The sequence below is a fragment of the Colobus angolensis genome, unplaced genomic scaffold, assembly GCF_000951035.1.
Source record: "Colobus angolensis palliatus isolate OR3802 unplaced genomic scaffold, Cang.pa_1.0 Scaffold90, whole genome shotgun sequence".
Lineage (NCBI taxonomy): Eukaryota > Metazoa > Chordata > Mammalia > Primates > Cercopithecidae > Colobus > Colobus angolensis.
The window spans coordinates 3,656,024-3,676,210 of NW_012122932.1; the positions used below are offsets into that span (position 1 = coordinate 3,656,024).

General features: G+C 50.3%; 2 protein-coding genes across 3 annotated transcripts; one reads left to right on the plus strand and one right to left on the minus strand.

Annotated features, from left to right (window-relative positions):
• The first annotated feature begins 2,768 nt into the window (after window positions 1-2,768).
• PCYOX1L (prenylcysteine oxidase 1 like) lies at window positions 2,769-10,402 on the plus strand. 2 transcript variants are annotated; one of them, XM_011931528.1, is made up of 5 exons: window positions 2,769-3,548; window positions 4,742-4,916; window positions 6,673-6,884; window positions 8,083-8,223; window positions 8,703-10,402. In XM_011931528.1, exons 1-5 carry the CDS (start codon window positions 3,230-3,232, stop codon window positions 9,362-9,364), a joined length of 1,509 nt encoding a protein of 502 aa, XP_011786918.1. In that variant the 5' UTR covers window positions 2,769-3,229; the 3' UTR covers window positions 9,365-10,402. The 2 variants fall into 2 exon arrangements, with proteins under 2 accessions (XP_011786918.1, XP_011786919.1); XM_011931529.1 differs by having other exon boundaries at window positions 6,850-6,884; window positions 8,703-10,397.
• Window positions 10,403-14,947: 4,545 nt separating this feature from the next.
• IL17B (interleukin 17B) lies at window positions 14,948-19,939 on the minus strand. Its single transcript, XM_011931530.1, has 3 exons — window positions 19,874-19,939; window positions 17,311-17,600; window positions 14,948-15,281 (listed from the first exon to the last, which is right to left on the minus strand). The coding sequence occupies exons 1-3, from the start codon at window positions 19,892-19,894 to the stop codon at window positions 15,050-15,052; spliced, it is 543 nt and encodes a 180-aa protein (XP_011786920.1). The 5' UTR covers window positions 19,895-19,939; the 3' UTR covers window positions 14,948-15,049.
• Between the last annotated feature and the right edge of the window lie 248 nt (window positions 19,940-20,187).

Genomic DNA, 20,187 nt, shown 5'->3' on the forward strand with positions numbered 1-20,187 from the left:
TGGCAGGAGTGCCTGGAACATCTCATGGAAGCATCACAAACTTACAGGGTCCAGTGCGGTGCTAAAGCTTCTTGTGTAGCAGAACCACAGCTCAGGCCATACAGGGTTAAGAAGACTGAAGCATGCCAGAAACCAGTTTGAGACTGAGAGATAAGGGCTTGCCAAGAAAAGGGAATCCTGAGGCTAGAGTGGCCCTCATGGAGAAGGTGGAGTTTGAGCCAGGCTTTGAAGGATGTGGAAGAGTTAGGCAGGCAGTATCCATGAGTGATCATGTGTTCTCTCTCTGTCCTTAAATCATTTGAATACAGTGTGGCTAGGGGTAAGCAGAGCGTGCTGTGGGAATATGCAGGGCAATCCCCATTTTCTTGGGAACAGGCAACAGGACAAGACATTTCTCACCATTGGGGAAGGGGCAGGACCTCCACCCAGCAGAATTGTGGCAACATGGAGCTTGGGACAGTTGGCAATGCCACGCTGCCCTTTACCTTTCTAGATTTTCCTCAGCCCTCTGACGGGAGCCTCTGTTCACCCTTGGTGGTTTGGACTCTCTACCCACAACAAGAATGCGGATTCCTGTTAGGATGGCTTAATCCTTGTGCTCCTGCAGGATCAAATCTGAAAACCCCCATGCGGCATCAGGACCCTGTAAACCCACCCATACAGTTCCACATGCTGCCCCTCTCATGCTGATCTCTTTGCAGAGTGTGCGTGTCCTCTCACTGACAAAGCTGATTGTCCTCCAGCATTTTGCATGAAATCTTGTTTCCCCGAGAAGCCTGTGTCCCCACACCCTCTGGGGCAGAATTCACTCTTCCTCAGGACCCCCTGGAACCCTGTTGCACTTCATCATGGGTTGTCCTAGCTCATTGTGTGCAGGAGTCTGTCTGCCCAATCTTTGCTGGGCTGCTGAGGGGCAAAAGCCTATTGGATTTTTCTTTGTGCCCCAGGACATCTTACTGTGAATTAGAGAATGGGTGTCAGTTGTGTTACATGAGCTGGTTCACAATGAAGTAGTGTCTTCTGCTTCCTGATCTTGGGCAGCTTCTAGGCCTTAATATCAGTTTCTCTGAAAAAATGGGTAATTTGGGACTCTTTGCACATGGAGAGGATGGGAGCACAGTGGTTAAGATAAAAAGGTTATGTGCTGTCTTGGAAGTAGATTTGTAAGTACTGAGAGAGGAAGTGGTTTATTCTTTCAACACAGAAAAAATACTTCATGAACTCTACTGTCCGCCAGGATCTGGGGACATAGTGACCATGCGCTCTCTCTCTCTCTCTGTCCTTAAATAACTTGACTACAGTACAGCTAAGCAGAGTGTGCTGTGGGAATATGCAGGAGGAACACCTGACTCCCCTCAGGTGGGTCAGTCAAGCCAAGTTATAGGTGACATCTGAGGGCTGTTGAAGCCAGTGAGACACAGGGTGATGGCACTCCTATCAAAGGGAACAGCTTGGGCAAAGGCCCAGGATGAGAGAACAAAGCTATGCACCCACAATAAGAGAAGCCTAGACAGATGAGAAGGTGGCGTCTTGGGAGGGTAGGGCAGGAAGTGGAATAAGTAAGCAGAGGCCAGATCATAGAGAACCTGGTGCTGTCTGAGGATTGCCTGTGACTTCCTGGCAGGAGCTGGTACTCTGTGGGTCCAAATGGGTCCAGTAAAGGACAAATTACACCAGATTTATTTCATTTTCTTTTTGGGTAAGGCCTCCGGACTGTCTGATGAGAGGAAAGTGGTGTTTCAGATACATGGTTGGCAAAAATTATAGGTAGGGTGGTAGTCCAGTTCAGTAGCTTCATAGCTAGTTTACAGTTCTTTCACAGGACTGTTTAATGATTAGTGTCAGGCCAGGCACAGTGTTTAATGCCTGTAATTCCAGAACTTTGGGAGGCCAAGGCGGGAGGATCACTTGAGCTAGGGGTTCAAGACCAGCCTGAGCAACATGGTGAAACCTCATCTCTACAAAAAATATGTTGGGCATGGTGGCATGTGCCTGTAGTCTCAGCTGCTTGGGAGCCTGGAGATTTGCAGTGAGCCGATATGCCACTGCACTCCAGCCTGGGCAACAGAGCCAGATCCTATTTCAAAAAAAAAAACAAGATTGACGTCTGTCCGGGCAGTGGTTTCCTAGCAGCACCTCCAAGCACTGTCCCGTGAAACATTTTTACCAGTGACTTGGATGAGAATACTGATGGCATGTAAACCAAGTTTGCAAATAGCAGGAAGGCAGGAGGTACAGTAAAGACAGTGCATGATAAGACCCAAAAAAGCTGAAACTTTGTAACAAGAATTCAAACTGGAGTATAGTGTCCTATAGGGTAATGAGCAATCCATCATAAGGTACATTCCAGTCTTTTTTTTTTTTTTAGAGGGAGTTTTGCTCTTGTTGCCCAGGCTGGAGTGCAATGGCACGATCTTGGCTCACTGCAACCTCCGCCTCCTAGGTTCAAGCAAGTCTCCTGCCTCAGCCTCCCAAGTAGCTGGGATTGCAGGCATGCACCACCACGCCCAGCTAATTTTGTATTTTTAGTAGAGACAGGGTTGGTCAGGCTGGTCTCGAACTCTCAACTTCAGGTGATCTGCCCCCACCTCAGCCTTCCAAAGTGTTTTGATTACAGGTGTGAACCACCACGTCTGTCAGATGCATTCCAGTCTTCACAAACACAGACACAGAGATGATTTCAGTGTCCAGTAATAGGTTGGACTAGACCAGGAGTTGGTATGCTTTTTCTGTAAATGGCCAGAGAGTAAATATTTTAGGCTTTTCAGGCCATGAAGTCTCTGTTGCAGCTACTCAACTCTGCCTAAAATGAAAACAGTCATAGACAGTAATTGAAAGAGCAACATGACTGTGTTCCAATAAAACTTTAGTTTGCAAAAACAGACATCTGCCTGAATTTGGCCTGCAGGCTGTAGTTTGCCAATCCCTGGATTAAGGCAAGGTTTCCAAACACTGATCACGGAACAGAACTGGTCAGTAACTTTTAACGATTCATAGTGAAATAAGAAAATTAGAAGCAAGGTAGTAAGTTTTATATAAAACTAAATTTATTCTCTTTAATTGGTCATCCTGACTTTCAGTATTCTTTGCTGGTCTTTTGCTACTGAAATACCTTTTTCTTTATGAAATGAAGGTATAGTAGGTGGCAGTTTTCAGGTTTGCCTTTGCTTATTGATAGCTCTACTGACAACTCAGTCTGCAGATTTCCTTTTGGAAATGTCATAAGCCTATGAAATTTAAGCACCTGGGAACCACCAGTGCAGGAGGATACAGTGTGAACTGCAGCCTCTCACTCTCATGTTCTGTCTCTCTCCTTCCCTACCTCCCGGGCCTGCTAACAGCGGTGGTTGGGGCCGGGATCGGGGGCTCTGCCGTGGCCCATTTCCTCCAGCAACACTTTGGACCTCGGGTGCAGATCGATGTGTATGAGAAGGGAACCGTGGGTGGCCGCCTGGCCACCATCTCAGTCAACAAGCAGCACTACGAGAGCGGGGCTGCCTCCTTCCACTCCCTGAGCCTGCACATGCAGGACTTCGTCAAGCTGCTGGGTGAGTGGTCAGTCCTGGGGCCCCAGTGCCCAGCGCCCTGGGGCTGGTGACAGCACTGGGCCCTTCTCAGACTTCCCAGACCGTCAAGGCCGGAAGGTCATGTGGCCCAATCTCCTCATTTTACAGATGGAGCAACAGAGACAAGAGAGGGGAAGGAACTTGCCTGAGGTTACACAGTGAGTTAGTTGCAGAGCCGGGATTAGAACTCAGGTTTGACTCCTAGGCCGGTTTCTTTCCCTGTCAATTTGCTGCCTCTAAATAATCGTGATTATATCACCTTCCACATGCTGGTACTTGCCGGGCACCTTCTGGGTGGTAGGTAGGCATTACCTCAGATCCCCCTTACCAACCTGCAAGATGAGTGTTATGTCTCCTCTTAAGGCAGCTGAGGCTCAGAAAATGTATAGATTTAAGCTAAAGCCATTACAGCAAGAAAGGTGGGATTCAAACCCAGCAGCATCTGTCAAATACACATTCTGTTTAATGCAGAAACTCCACTTCTCAGAAGTGATGCTACAGGTGGTCTTACAGATGTGCACAGTAGCACAGATCCCAAGTTATTCATTACAGCATTGTTTGTAATAGCAGAAGGCTGAAAGTATCCTGCCTATCCACTAGGACCTGGGGTTAAACAAATTATTGTATAACTACACAATAGGCTGTTCAGCAGTCAGAATGGGGAAGTCTTTATGCCCAGATATAGGACAATCTCCAAGATATAGTGTACTGTTAAAGTGGAGAGCAGTGTGTGTAGTATGTGGGCGTGGGGAAGGAACAAGTCATAACAGCTCTATCTGTATTTAGGAGTCCACTGCTCTGTCAAGTTGCAGAGTGCAGGATGGCTGTAAGGAGCTAGGATAACTTCAGTGTGATCTCAGAGCCCAAGGCCACCATCTCAGAACAAGCCCAGTGGCTCTCAGCCCCTGGATATTCTGGGATAAAATCTGAATTTCCCTCACTTGTGGATCGTCTTGGGGGAAAAAAATGTAAAATGTCACATTATTTTCATTTTCATGTTTTTATTGACTAGGTAGTCCAAACATTTTCCCAGTGCATCTGTTTACTGTTTATAAACAAGCAGCACAAATGAACAAACCATAGTGTTTGCGTTTCCTTTCATGGAGCAGTCCATTTGCGTCAAGAAGGCCCCAAGTCTTGGAGGGAACCTGAGGGCCTCCTCTTTGTCTCTGCAGGGCTGAGGCACCGGCGTGAGGTGGTGGGCAGGAGCGCCATCTTCGGTGGGGAGCATTTCGTGCTAGAGGAGACTGACTGGTACCTGCTGAACCTCTTCCGCCTCTGGTGGCACTACGGCATCAGCTTCCTGAGGCTGCAGATGTGGGTGGAGGAGGTCATGGAGAAGTTCATGAGGTAGGGCTAGCGGAGCTATGGGGATGGCGTTCCAGGGGGACCAAGAAGAGGTGGGGGAGGAACCAGCTTGACTGTACATTGTGAAAAAGGAAAAGGTCCTTGCTGAATTGAGCCAGCACAATTCAGTGCAGGCTCAGAGCAAGCCCCTGGCGTGAGGAGTGGCCATATTTCATGCAGTAATGGTCTCCCTAATATTGTCACACTGACACTCATTTTCTTACCCTCTGCTACACTGATGCTAATAAAAGCGTGGGTTGCAAACGCAGTCACTTAACAAGGGCTGAACTGGGATGTGAGTCATTGAATCAGCAGGTGGAAAAGAGCAGAACAAGGCCCCCTCTGAAGGAGGCAGCCAGCCCTCCACAGCAGCCGTCTGCAGCCAGCCGTGTACAATGCCCACCTCATGTGGCTAGATCTACTCACTTTTCAGAAGAAGCTAGAAATCCAGAGTTGTATGTGAAAACTTTCAGTTTTTCAACATTTGCAACCAATTCATCTTGTAAGCCAAATGAAACACATCTGTAGGACAGATGCAGCCTGTGGACCACTCATTTGCAAATTTTGTTGTCCTCATTTTTCCATCTAGAATAAACACCTTTCTTCACCACTCCTCCTATCCTTGGGCTCCAGCCCCCTCCCCATCACCTTTGGTCCCAGATATGGAGGGCAAGTGGTCTGTTCTCTCCCTGTTGATTCACTCACCAAGCTGTCACTTCACCTTTCCCCAAAGTCCCTCCCGAAGGTGCTCACTGCTTCCAGCCTAAGGTGCAGGGGCTGCTCCCCGGACCCCATCACTGTGTGCCTCCCTTCACTGTCAGACACTCAAGTGTGGCATGTGCCCTCCTTCCCTGGTTCCTGGCATTTCTCCACTCCCTTCCCATTCTATAACTCTGCTGTTTATAGCACTTCTTCCTTATATTCTCCAGATGTCACCCGAAGCTTATTTCCGTACCTCTCTTTCTGATGTTTTTCTCCCTTGTCAATTATATCCAGACCAATAATGTTGACTTCTGCGTTTTATGGGAGATGACTTCTCCCTCTCAGCCCTAGTTTCCTCTTCACTTCCAGACCCACATTTCTACTTTCTGGACACTCCATCTGGTGTCCTGTTGATAACCAAACTCAACATATTTACAAAAGAAGCCCTAGAATGGGCAACATTTCAAAGGCCTTCCAGTCAGGAAATTCATCAGTGGTTCCAATCCATGCTAGTGAGATTGCATGACTGATAGAGCGACAGGACATGAGCCGGGGGTGAGGGGGAGCCCTGTCAGATCAAGCCAGAGGAGAGGACAGGCTGGACTGGCAGAGAAGGTGACAGTATCGGCATGAAGTTGCAACATGCCATCGGGTCCTAGAAGCTGTGGCACAGCTGATGCTGTTGGAGAAGGAGATGTGTCAGCAGGGGTGGGCCGTAGCCCACAGCCTGGCAGTCCCAGCTGGGGGAAGAAAGGGTTATGAACTATGACCTCAGGCAGGGAGTGGCTCAGAGCATTGATACAGTTGTTATTGCAGCATAGCTGTGATGTAAAGCCAGGCCTAGAAGGATTCCATACCTCCACACTCCCTTTAGGTGGGGCAGGCCTGCCACAGCCAGAGAAAAGGTGCCAGGGAACATAACCAGCCTCCTCTGCCACTGCTCCATGTAGAGGAAGTGATGGGTTCCTGGTGGGCCTCCCAGGCACTGTGACCCAGGGGCAGGTGGTCAGGCAAAAAGCCTTCCTGCGCAAGGACTCCAGTTCTATGTGTCTTCTAGGATCTATAAGTACCAGGCCCATGGCTATGCCTTCTCGGGTGTGGAGGAGCTGCTCTACTCACTGGGGGAGTCCACCTTTGTCAACATGACCCAGCACTCTGTGGCCGAGTCCCTGCTGCAGGTGGGCGTCACACAGCGCTTTATTGATGACGTCGTTTCTGCTGTCCTGCGGGCCAGCTATGGCCAGTCAGCAGCGATGCCCGCCTTTGCAGGTGAGCATCCAACCCTTGACCTGCCTACCTGCCCCTCCTCCACCCAAGGTGCTCAGAATGGGCTGGGGGTCCCCATGATAACCTCGCCTTTATCCAGCTCATTACAGTTACATAGGCACTCTGCTGCCCCATCCTATCTGATTCTGGCACTGGCCGTGAACTGGCAGGAGATAGTATCACCCCACTTCACAGACAGTGAAAGCAAGACTCAGGTCACAGGTCCAGTGTGTTTCTACCACTCCCAATTGCCTCAATCCCTTGCATGCATGTAAATGTTAGAGCTGAGATAATGCTCTGCTCTCTGCACTTTGGTTTCAAGAACTGCCCTGTTGAGGCCTTTGAGCCACTGTTAGAGCACCTCCTGTTCCCAGCTCTTCATGGAGGTGGCTGGGCCTGTGTGTAGCTCAGTGTCTGCTAGCACAGACCACAAGAGTGGAGAATGCAGGCTTCACAAGAGCAGGAATCCTTGTCTGTTGTTCCCTGATACGTTGCAAACACAGAACAGTGCCTAGGTCATACTAGACACTTAGGATATATTTGTTAAACGGATGCAAAGGTTTACAATAACAAGCACCTCCCTTGTACCCTCGATACTGTTCATCTGGCTCTGTACATGCTGGCTCCTTCTCAGCCTTCAGGCCCTGCCTCAGTGTCCCCTCAGGGTGGCTTCTCTGCCCACTCTTTCTTGTGTGTCTCCTTCACAGCATTTTTGTGTAGAGATATATAGAATTCACATACCACATAATTCACCCATTTAAATTGCACAATTCAGTGGTTTTTAGCACATTCGGAGTTCTCAAACCATCACCACAGTCAATTTTAGGACATTTTTATCATCCCAAAAAGAAACCTCTTGTCCTTTAGCCCTCACTTCCCCAACACCCCCCAGCCTCCCAGCCCTGGGCAGCTACAGATCTGCTTTCTGTTTCTGAGGATTTGCCTAGTCTGGGCATTCTGCACAGAATAGACCTCACAATATATGGTCTGTGGAATTTGGCTCTTTCATTGAGCACAGTGTCTTTCCCCCATAGCGTTGTGCACTTCGTTGTACTTACTTGTATGTTTGCCATCTCCCCACGCCCGTGGTTGGGAGAGTTTTGCTCTGGCAGGGAGGCACAGTCGAATAGTACTGGACTCCCCAGCCCTCCCGCCCCACGGCCCTGACAACCTATCAGCACCCCCTTCCCGCTTTGTCCAGGAGCCATGTCACTAGCCGGGGCCCAAGGCAGCCTGTGGTCTGTGGAAGGAGGCAATAAGCTGGTTTGTTCCGGTTTGCTGAAGCTCACCAAGGCCAATGTGATCCATGCCACAGTGACCTCTGTGACCCTGCACAGCACAGGTGAGTAGACAGGGCAGGAGCGGGCAGGTGTGCCATTCCCAGCGAGTGGACAGACACTTCTGCCTCTTTTGTACCTCAGCTCTGGTCTGTGATCCCCCTGGGGAGTATGTCCGAAAAAGCATTGAGAAGCCCCAACCCAGCCAGTGACACTAGAGGGTGCTGTTTTCCCAATTCAAATGTCAGAGCCAGAAAACTGAGACTTCTATCAACCCAGCCTTTTTCTGTTGACAAATGAGGACTTCGAATGATAGCCTTGCCCAAGCCTCCCAGCTGGCCAGTGGCAGAAGCAGAGCAGAAACTGAGTCTCCTGACTCCATGCCCCTTGCTTCCTCTGCAGCCGCATCAGCATGGAGAGGCCAGGACCCACTATCTAGACAGCCCCGCTGCACCTGGAGTAGAACCTCAATGCTGGGCCCCAGTAGGGAGTTCAGTGGGTAGAAGCCAAAGGAAAGTTGACTTTTGTGCTCTTTTGTTTCCAGAGGGGAAAGCCCTGTACCAGGTGGCGTATGAGAATGAGGTAGGCAACAGCTCTGACTTCTATGACATCGTGGTCATTGCCACCCCCCTGCACCTGGACAACAGCAGCAGCAACTTAACGTTTGCAGGCTTCCACCCGCCCATTGATGACCTGCAGGGCTCTTTCCAGCCCACCGTCGTCTCCTTGGTCCACGGCTACCTCAACTCTTCCTACTTCGGTTTCCCAGACCCTAAGCTTTTCCCGTTTGCGAACATCCTTACCACAGATTTCCCCAGCTTCTTCTGCACTCTGGACAACATCTGCCCTGTCAACATCTCTGCCAGCTTCCGGCGAAAGCAGCCCCAGGAGGCAGCTGTTTGGCGAGTCCAGTCCCCCAAGCCACTCTTTCGGACCCAGCTGAAGACCCTCTTCCGTTCCTATTACTCAGTGCAGACAGCTGAGTGGCAGGCCCATCCCCTCTATGGCTCCCGCCCCACGCTCCCGAGGTTCGCACTCCATGACCAGCTCTTCTACCTCAATGCCCTGGAGTGGGCGGCCAGCTCCGTGGAGGTGATGGCCGTGGCTGCCAAGAATGTGGCCTTGCTGGCTTACAACCGCTGGTACCAGGACCTAGATAAGATTGATCAAAAAGATTTGATGCACAAGGTCAAGACTGAACTGTGAGGGCTCTGGGGAGAGCCTGGGAACTTTCATCCCCCACTGAAAATGGATCACACCCCACAGCAGCCCAGGACTGAATAAGCCATGCTCACCCACCAGGCCTCTTTCTGACCCCTCGTGTATCAAGTGTCTTTTCCCTCCAGTGTGGGTCCAGGTGGCCTACTGTCTGCCTATCTTAAGGGTCCACACGGTGGTGGCTGCTGCTTTTTTTGAAGGGGGAAAGTAAGAAAAGGGAAGGAAATCCAAGCCAGTATATTTGTGTTATTTATTTTTTTTTAAGAAGAAAAAAGTTCGTCTTCACAAGGTGCTTCAGACTTGGTTTTTTAGCTAGAAACCAGAAGACTGCGGGAGGGAATGTAAGGCAGAGAACTGTGAGTTTAATTTTATTACTATTTTTTTCACTACCTACTCCCACAATGGACAGTCAATTGAGGCAAACTACAATGAAACATTTACAACCAGATGGTTACAAATAAAGTAGAAGGGAAGATCAGAAAACCTAAGAAATGATCATAGCACCTGTTCACTGTGGACTTGCTACGCTTGAGGCACCTAGTTCAGAACTCACTAGTCACCGTCTCGAAGCCTGTCAACATCACTGCATGTAGGAGGAGATGACTGTGATAGGACCCAAGGAAGAGACATGTGCCTGAACAGTCGTCACTGTATTTCCAAGCTTCCTGGCAACCAGTGGGAAAAGAGAAACATGCGAGGCTGTAGGAAGAGGGAAGCTTTTCTTTTTCACCTACAGGAATTAACCATTCTCTTCCTCATGCAAAGATTGAGGAATGCAACAATATAAAGAAGACAAGTCCCCAGATGGGTAGGGAGCAGTCATATTTCACCCCTAGATGTTCATTCCAGCAGAAGAAAAAGAAAAGAAGGTGTTAGGGTAGGATTCTTCAGAGGTTACCCTGGTACTTTCTCATGAGACACTAGCTTGAAGTAAGAGGAGAATTATGCTTTGCTTTGCTTTTTCTACAAACCCTTAAAAATCACTTGTTTTAGAAAAGAAAGTAAAAGCCCTTTTCATTCCTTTTGGACCTGTTCTTTTCTGTAATGGAAGAGCTAAGTCTTAGGTGCCCAGGGACCAACCACTACATTAGTATCTCCTGGGGAAGGGGAGGGAGCCTTGAGAAAGATGCAGATGCTGAAGTCCTACCAGACTTGCTAAGTCAGGCTTTAGGGAAAGGGCCTGGGTGCCCAGAGTAACAACACTGCCAAATGCAGGGGCAAAATACCCTTCCAGTTGGTGGAGGCCCAAACTGGCTGGTTTTTACTGAGGTGGTTTTTACTGTGCCGGGGTGATGGTAATGGCAGTGAAAGAAAGTACAAGTAGTGTGCACTTACTGATAACTATAGAAATTATGAAACTGACACATCAGTAAGAAGACTTTTTTTTTTTTTTGGAGACAGAGTTTCATTCTTGTTCTCCAGGCCGTAGTGCAATGGCGTGATCTTGGCTCACTGCAGTCTTCATCTCCTGGGTTCAAGCAATTCTCGTGCCTCAGCCTCCCAAGTAACTGGGATTATAGGCACCTGCCACCACGCCTGGCTAGTTTTTTGTATTTTTAGTAGAGATGGAGTTTCATCATGTTGGCTGGGCTGGTCTTAAACTCCTAGCCTTGGTGATCCACCTGCCCCAGCCTCCCAGAGTGCTGTGATTATAGATGTGAGCCACCGCCCCCAGCCAAGTAAGAAGACTTTTGATGAAGAAGTAGAAAACATTGACCTAAGCAATAAGAAGTTTTTGTTATCATGGCTTTAAAGTCTAGGCATAGAGCACTGTGCAATCTCACAGTTCCATGATTTCTCTCGTGGTCAAAGATGGCTGCCAACAGCTCCCAGGAAGAGAAGGTCTTCTCTCGTAAGCAATGAACCAGATTTTGGGCTCGGCCTGTTGGACCACCCCGAACCAATTCCTGTGGTCAAGGGAATGCCACATGCTGATTGGCTTGGGATTCAGATACAAAACCAGTAACTATAGTGCAGGCAGGGAGCGTGTGAGATTAAGCTGATTGGCTTAGAGCAGTCAGGTCCTATCCCTGGAGCAGAAGTGGTCTCATCCAAACTTCAAGGTCAAAGGGGGAAAGGGTATTGGAAAGAGAGAGGCACAATGTCAGCCACATGCAAATGGAGCTCTCAAGTCCAGTGAAATCGAAGTGTGTAATGGTATCTTTTCATGGTCTGTTTGAAATGAGGATGGCATGCGCTGTCATGGTGTAATTAATAATTGATATTGACCCAGCACTGGACAATACAAAACTTACCCCTGATAACCACCCCCTCCCTTGCATCCCTACAGAGAATATGTGCACAGAAGACACAAACCAAGGCAGTTTTAACATTCGATCCTCAGTCCTTGGCTGGACTTTGGCTCCATGCCCAAGCATGACTGCATTGGAACTGGCTATGTCCTTCAGAAACCTCCTTTACCTGAGTAGGCCCAAACAGCTCAGAACCAAAGCCAGCCAAAATGCCCACACTCCCTGCCTCCCCAAGCCCAAACCTGATTCCTTGGAGGCAGGGAGGAAAGGACAGATTCCAGAAATGAGAACCAACAGGAAGCCTTTGCCCCGGGGCTCACCCCAGCCTTCTCAGGCCTGGACATAAGCCCCCAGCAGCTCACGGACCCCTGGAAGAAGAGAGCATTTGCAAAGACAGCCAAACAAAACAGGAAAAGGGCCACACATCCTCAGTCCTGGATGCAGCACAGTAGACGTTTAATACCCTTCATGGGAACTCTGCCTCCTGGAGCAGGTGACCCAAGCAAAATTTCAGGACTTTGGGGGATAAGGGGCAGCTGTAGAGGGTAGAATGGGGGTGGGTGATTGGCAGTGGCGAACCAGGGAAGTTGGTAAGGAATTCTTTGCTCTGACCCACCTATGAAGGCGTAATAGAGGGAAGCAGGAGGCAGATCTTGGGCTCCCCCTAGAGGCGTCTGTGCACTCATTCAAACACGGCACCCCTATGCGCACTGGACACTGCCAAGTGCTGGAGGTGCAGCGCTGAGCAAGGGATAAGTTCCTTGTCTTGTGGAGTGCGAGCTTCTTGCTAGAGGAGGCAAACGTGAAACACACTTAGACTCAGACCAAAGGAAGTTCCAGGGTGCTGTGTAGAGCCAGCTCTCCAATGGATCTGAGCTTCCTGCTGCTGCCTTTAAACTGGGAGCATGGAAAGAGCCAGCTGGGATTCGGAGCTCCGGCAGTGGCCAGCCCAGCCACCAAGGCCAAGCTTCTAAGTCACAGAATGGTAAGCCTGGAAAAGACCCTGGAGATCCCCAAATCCCACTTGTTCATTTCACAGATGAGGAATCTAAAGCCCAAAAGAAGGAAAAGGCATCATCCGTATGAAGGTAGCTGGTGTTTATGGAGCATTTGGGGGCTCCTGATGCTTGGGTAGAAGTAAGACACCTCCCTCCTACCACCATGAGGGGTTTCCCCACCAGCCCCTATGCCCCAGAGCACCTAGGGTCTCCCAGGCCTACAAGCAACCCTCCTGCAGCTCAATTCTTCCCACACAAAAAGGGCTTGGAAGCTGTTGGCCCTTCATGTGGGGCTAAGTCTTAAGACATGGAGAGCAGCCCCAAGGGTGGAGAAGCGGCTGCTGAAGGGATCAGCATGCGCTGGCACAGGAAGTCTGTTTTCCATGTGTCTGGAACCCAGCCGAAGCTTCCTGGGGTAATTTTAACCAGTATCCACTCTAGAACAATACCAAAAAAGGTAAGTTACTTACCACCCCAGGCAGGCACATACCTAATCATTGGCCTTTCATGAATTAGACCCTTAAGACATTCAGAGCTAAAACTGCTTTAAGCACTAAAGTTAGAGCAGCCAAGCCAAGTATTCCTGTCCTGGGCCATTGGCCCTTTTATTAAAGTTAACTCTAAAGTGCTAGCTATTCTTACCCTCAATATAGTCTGAGCCCCTCAGCTGTCTTGTGGGAGAGAAGGTATTTTTAGACCCTACAACAGCTGATTTGGGATTTGCTGCAGGGGTTAGAGGGCCCAGGGGGAGGATTGAATTGCTAGGGGACAAAGGGGGAAGTGGGGAATTGCATCCAGGGGTCACGAGTCAGCACAGCATGGACTTTAGGATATATCAGTCCACACTGCTGTTTCTGGCTTTTGTTTTTTTTTTATTTTAACAGTCTCACTCTGTCACCTAGGGGGGAGTGCAGTGGCACAGTCATGGCTAACTGCAGCCTCAACCTCCCTAGGCTCAAGTGATCCTTCCACCTCAGCCTCTCTAACAGCTGGGACTACAGGCACGTGCCACCATGCTGGGCTAATTTTTGTATTTTTTTGTAGAGACAAGGTTTTGCCATGCTTCTCAGGCTGGTCTCAAATTCCTGAGGCTCAAGAAATCCGCCTGCCTCAGCTTCCCAAAGTGCTGGTATGACAGGAGTAAGCCAGCACACTGCCATTTTTGATCAGCAGAGTATCTTAATATAAGCCAGTGTCCAGACCAGCAGCACCAGCATCACCTGGGAACCACCATTTATATATCAGAAATGCAAGAAAAACACTGCAAAAAAATGCAAAGTATCAGCCTCCACCTGAATCAGAACCTCTAGATGTGGGGCCCCGCAAGCTGTTTTAACCATCCCTCCAGGAGATTCTGATGCTCCCAGGAGATTTGGACAGGGCTGGAAGAATGATGACACTTCTCAACTTAAGAGTGTCTGTTCAAAACCAGGAATCCTCAGCTCCGAAAAAGTACATGCATAAAAATTTCAAGGATGCACAATCCCAGGTGAAAAGCACCTGCTCTTTGGCAACCTGGAAGCCTTTCTTTGGGTCTAAGTCTGATCTGCAGAGAAATCTCAGAGCTGAAAAATACTTTAGATCATCTCCTCCAACCAGAGCAGGTGTCTGCTCCATAATACCTTTAAGAAGCTTGGCTTTAACTTGACACTTTCAGAGATGGGGAGCTCCCTGCTTCAAAAGAGCTTGTTTCCAGTGACCCTTAAGTGGGTAGAGTTAACTCTTGTTAACTCCTATATTGGTTATAGCAACCAAGTCACATTAACATGGTTGAAATACAGACTTATATACCCAGATTAAAGGAAACACATGGGCCAGGCGTGGTGGCTCACACCTGTAATCCCAACACTTTGGGAGGCTGAGGCGGGCTGAAGTCTGATCTGCAAAGAGGCCCGGGAGTTGAAGGTCAGCCTAGGCAACATGGTGAAACCCCGTATCTACAAACAGGACAAAAATTAGCTTGGTGGAGTGGCACACACCCGTAGTCCCAGCTACTTGAGAGGCTGAGGTGGGAGTATCCCTTGAGCCCGGGGAGGCTGATGCTGCAGTAAGCTGTGACTGGGCCACTTCCACCCTGGGCGACAGAGTGAGACCCTATCTCAAATAAATAAAGGAAACACACGATGGCCCTAAGTGGTAGAGGTGACCACATTATTTTCTAATAGGCCACCTCAGAACTCAGAGTGATGAAACTCAGAACCTTGGAGAACTCAGAGTGAGGAAAAAATCCTCCTTTATATTAATCTGAAATCTACCTCCCAGGAACCTCCTACCCTGACCCTGGTTTTGACTTTGAAGCCACAAGAAGCAGACCCAAAGTCTTGCTTTCAAAAGTCAGTGTTTACTTTTCATAGGCCTTTCTTGGCACAAAGGTGCAGGGAGGATGGTGGAAGGCTGCTGGCCTGGCTTCTGGGCCAGGTGCTTCAGAAGATGCAGGTGCAGCCCACAGCAATGGTCTCCATGACCACACGCTGGCGGCAAGGCCCCGTGCGGGGCGGTGGCGGGCAGAGGCGGCGGCGCACAGGCACCTGGCTGAACACCGGCACGCTTACCATGCTGCGGTCCTCCTGCATGGTGAAGGGGTTCACGCAGCCCAGACACAGGCACCGTGCCTCCGGCAGGTCTGCGGGAATACGGCTGGGGTCGTGGTTGATGCTGTAGGGAGCAGGAGAAAGAGCAGAGCGGAAGGTGATCAGGAAAGGGGCAGTCAGCACCCATACCCCACACCCCTGCCTTGCCTAATCAAAGTTTTAATTTCCACAGCAAGACTGTGTTGGGCTGGAGGAAAGGCAGTAATCAACTCCGTGTTCCACGTGAGGAAACTGAAGATCATGGAAGGCAAGTTGAGAGCCCCAAGGTTATCCAGCTTCAAGGTCACCAGTCACCCAGCTTCCTTCTTTCACGCAGCCAGATGCCCACCCCAGCGCTAGGTTATGCTGTGGGGATCGTGAAGGAGCCTTAGGCCTCCCTCTGCCTGCCCCACCCCCACTGTGTTTATATTGTTGGGAAACTTAATCCACAGAAATAAAATGCATTATTTTTATTGATGCCTAATTTCCACTGGCAAAGAAGTCAGGAGGTCTGGGTTCTATTCTGACTTAATCTCCATTTATTCAACACTTAACATGCTCACCACATGAGCAGTTCTGTCCTAGATTTTAGGTGTTCATTGATGAACAAAGCAGGCAAGTTCCCTCCTGGTGCTCTCACGGAGCCTCACATACAGGGAATTGCTTTGTGACCTGTCCTTTTCTGCACCTCGGTTTCCCCACCTGCTAAATACGGGACAAGGAAGTGGGTGAACTGGACCTGTGGACACAGAGCATTAGCATCACCTTATGCTTGGGAGCTTGCTAGAAATGCAGAATCTCCTAAATCTGAAGCTGCATTATTTTTATCAGATCCCTGAGTGGTTCATGGGCACAGTCAGATGTGAAAAGCTCCGTTCTGGAGGATCTTTACCGACCCTTCCAATGGTCACATTCTGGAGCTGCACTGTTCAATGCAGTAGCCACTAGTTTCATGTGTCAGGTTAATCAGGCTGGGCATGGTGGCTCACGCCTGTAATCTCAGCACTTTGGGAGGCCAAGGCAGGTGGATTGCTTGAGCTTAGGAGTGTGAGACCAGCCTGGGCAACATAGTGAGATCCTATCTCTACAAAAAATAAAAAATAAAAACATTAGCCAGGTATGGTGGTGCATGCGTGTGGTCCCAGCTACTTGGGAGGCTGAGGTGGAAAGATTGCTTGAGCCCAGGAGGCAGAGGCTGCAGTGAACTGAGACCATGCCACTGTACTCCAGCCTGGGTGACAGAGTGAGACCCTGTCTCAAACAAAAAATAAAAAAATCAAAGTTAATCCCTCAGTCACAGTAGCCACATGTCAAGTACTCAGTAGCCGCATGAGGCTAGTGGCTACCATACTGGCTTTACATCATCACAGAAAGTTCTGATGAACAGTACTATTCTAAAGTCTCAGGGTGTATGTCATGTGGCTGAAAAATCTCTGGCCTGGGTTTGTGAGTGAGGACCTCAGGGTCAACCCATTCCTTCATCTGTGGTCCTTTCTGTGGGTTAGGCACTGAGTGAGGAAGCGGAGCTACAACCAAGAGAGGACGCTGCTACCATCGTTATCCAGGGCAGTGGGTCTTGATTCCCATATCACAGCCTGCTGTGCGCCCTGACCACGTGGAGCTATAAGAAATAGTACTTTCTGGGCCTCGCTGCTGGAGGATTGGATTGGGCGTGGGAATCCCTAGGTGATTCTGATGCTGGCACTGGGAAGGCCCAGGTCCAGCATGAGACACAGACGGGAACATGCATGGAAGTGCCACACCTGAGAAGGGCGTCAGAGGCCCACAGAGCAGAGGAAGTGACATCTGGGGAAAGCCTTGCAGGCACTTCCACGGAGACTCGAGGAACAATAAGGGCAGTGCTCTGCATGGATTTCTCATTTAATAAGACTCTGAAGTAGGTACTACTATTGTCTCCATTTACATCGAGGAAACTGAGGCCCAGAAAGGCTAATCCATTTAGCCAAAGCCTCGCAGGCAAGTAAGAGGCAGAGCTAGGATCCGAACCCAAGCACCCAGACCTCTGAATCTGAGATCTTAACCATTAACAATGACTGGGACGTGGGAAAGGCCCCCGCCCCCCAAAGACAGCTTGCCACCACTGCCCAGCCTACCTGTAACCCCAGGGAGACAGGCTTCTCTTGTTGGACATCCAAAGCTGCAAGTTGACCTCACACTTCCTCTTGGCCAGCTCCGAGCTGTTCCTCAGCTGGGCCACCATCTCCTCGATGTTCCTCTCATACTCTTCCATGCGGGCGTACGGTTTCACCCGTGACACCAGGTCCAGTGGCACCTGGTGAGGGCCAGGGGCCAGCGGCCCAGACCGCCCTTGCCCCTTCCTCTTGCTTTTGGGGCTCCTGGGCTGGCCCAGCCCCAGGAAGATGGAAATGGTAAGAAGGAACAGCTGGGGAGGAAAGCCACGGGTCAAAGGTAGGAGAGCCAAGTCTCTTTCTGGGCCAAGACTTGGGATCCATGGTCCTTTCCCAGTGCTCTTAGGGGTCTCCCAGGCTCAAGTCTGACTCTGCCCACCATCCCCCAGCTCTCCCTCCTCAAATTACCCCGTTTCCTCTCTCTTTTGTGCTCCAGCCTCTGGTCTTCTCTCAGTCTTACTCTCAGCATGTTCCCTCCTGCCACATGGACTTTGCACAGCCTCTGCCTGCAGCATTCTGCCTCTTCACCTCCTGGACACCTTCCCACCCCTCGTGTGTCAGCTTTAGCGCTGCTTTCTTAGGGATGTCTCTGGACTTTCTTGGGCTCTCATAACCCACACGCCTCTTGCATGACTTCAGTCTTACAGTTTGTATGTACGATTCTTTTATGTGTCTGCGCCCAACTCAGCATGGACTCCGTGAGAGCATGTGTCTGTTTCCACACACTGTCATATCCCCCGTGTCTGCATAGCACATTCAGTGAACACTCGCTGAGTAAATGAATGGCTGTCCCCATCGCTGCCCTTCTGTCATTTATGTCTGAGAAGGAAGACAGTGAACAAGAAGACAAACACTCAGGTCTCACTAGCAAGAAGTCCAGGATGGGCCCGTTCAGGGTGTGGCTGGAGAAGAGTGGGGCCTCCTGCTTAGCTGTGCAGGGACAATGGCCTGGGAAACTTTTCTGGGTAAGGGACTTGTCAGGTGAGGCATGGCAGGCATGGGCTGAGGGAGTTGAAGTATTATGGGCTGAGGGAGTTGAAGTATTACAGGTGTGGGAGGGGTGGGTTGGAGAAGATGAGAGAGGAGGTTTGAACTGGTTAAGAACTTTGCTGAGGCCGGGCGCAGTGGCTTGTGCCTGTAATCCCAGCACTTTGGGAGGCCGAGGCAGGTGGATCACAAGGTCAGGCGATCGAGACCATCCTGGCTAACACGGTGACACCCCGTCTCTACTAAAAATACAAAAAAACTAGCCAAAAAAAAAACAGCCGGGGGGGGTGGCGGGCGCCTGTAGTCCCAGCTACTCGGGAGGCTGAGGCAGGAGAATGGCGTGAACCTGGGAGGCGGAGCTTGCAGTGAACAGAGATTGCACCACTGCACTGCAGCCTGGGCAACAGAGTGAGACTCCGTCTGGAAGGAAGGGAGGGAGGAGAAAGAGAAAGAAAGAAAGAAAGAAAGAGAAAGAAAGAAAGAGAAAGAAAGAAAAACTTTGCTGAATGGAATGGAATGTTGATTAAGAGTGGGTGGGAGGAAGAGGGGATGAGATGAAGTTGGGAAGATGGGCAAGTTGTGGGCTAAGGACGTCCTGTCCACCTGCACTGCCCTCCTCCCCTGAGCCTTCCCTCTTCCAGTCATCCCCCAAGCCCTCCTCACACATACACACCCCACCCATTGCCATCCACTTCTCCCTCCCAGCACCACAGCATCAGGAAAGCCTTTGGCTCACAAGGAAGAGGACTCAGGCCCGGCAGAACCCAGACTCCCCAGGAATCCAGAGAGAGAAGGGACAGTGCCTGCGTGTGAGGCAGAGCTCCCAGGATGGAGGCACCTCTGACTCCTCCTAAATTGAGATAGGCGCCACATGTTCCCTGTATGCCTCAGCTCACACTCCACAGCCCTAGCCCATGCCTGCTTTATCCAGGCTACCCAGCAAGTCTTGACCCTAGGAAACAAGTTGCAGCAGAGCCCCTCTTGGCAGAGGTATTTGCTGGCACAAAATCTGCAACAGAGATGCCAGTTGCTAAATTCTTCCTTTTTGGTCGTAGATTCTAGTGCAGAAAAAATGTCTCCCTCACAATAGGCTCTCTCATCAGAGTTTCTCACAGGGCATTCTTAAACTCTGGCTCTCCACTCGGAGAAACAGAGAATAGAATCAAAGTCCCCCTCCCTCACTCTCCAGATGGGACACTGAGAAATAGAAGGACTTGCCCAAGGTCACACAGCCAGGACCTCAGAAGCCAGGTCTGTTTGGAAAAACCCCGCTGACTGAGGTTGCCGGGATCTCCCCAAACGCCTCTGGTCTGAAAAGGCTTCAGTGTGCCCCGGCTGAGTCCCGTTCAGGAGCCTGCACTGCTGGCCATGGCTACAGTGACCAGTCTCTTGTTTCTTTCTAGTCCTGGGGGAGAAGACAGAGAAGTTGCCTCTGCAGATTCCAAACCAAATAGAGGCAGCCATTAATCAATAGGAAAGAAAAACTGACATATTTGGGCTCTAAAAAGGGGTGGGGGTGCGGCAGGGAAGCTCCACATACCAGGTTGTGAGGCCAGTCCATTCCGCCAAGCGGCAAGGTCAGCCTGCAGCTGCTGCCCGCCCGGAACCCCAGATGCCGCCGAGAAAATGGCAGCAACAGGATGGAGCGAAGCAATTATAGCTCAACTGGGGGCTGCTGGGGGAGTGAGTGGGTGGGCTCGTCATCAGCTGGGAGCCTTGGGCCCCCAGCTGGCTGAGCCTAGCGCAGTGGCAGACAGTGAGGGGCGTGGGGGCAGGCCAGGAGCTGGGCTGAGGTGCCCAGGGGCTGTTGACCGAGGGACAATGCCCTGTGTGTCTGGTGGGGCTCTGGCTGGT

Coding starts and splice junctions, on each gene's coding strand:
- PCYOX1L (XM_011931528.1), top strand. CDS start 3,230: ATGAAATTTAAGCACCTGGGAACCACCAGTGCAGGAGGATACAGTGTG. Junction 3,549..4,741: donor GGACTTCGTCAAGCTGCTGG/GTGAGTGGTCAG, acceptor TTGTCTCTGCAG/GGCTGAGGCACCGGCGTGAG. Junction 8,224..8,702: donor TGTGACCCTGCACAGCACAG/GTGAGTAGACAG, acceptor TTTTGTTTCCAG/AGGGGAAAGCCCTGTACCAG.
- IL17B (XM_011931530.1), bottom strand. CDS start 19,894: ATGGACTGGCCTCACAACCTG. Junction 17,601..19,873: donor TGGACTGGCCTCACAACCTG/GTATGTGGAGCT, acceptor TTTCCTCCCCAG/CTGTTCCTTCTTACCATTTC. Junction 15,282..17,310: donor CTGTCTCCCTGGGGTTACAG/GTAGGCTGGGCA, acceptor TGCTCCCTACAG/CATCAACCACGACCCCAGCC.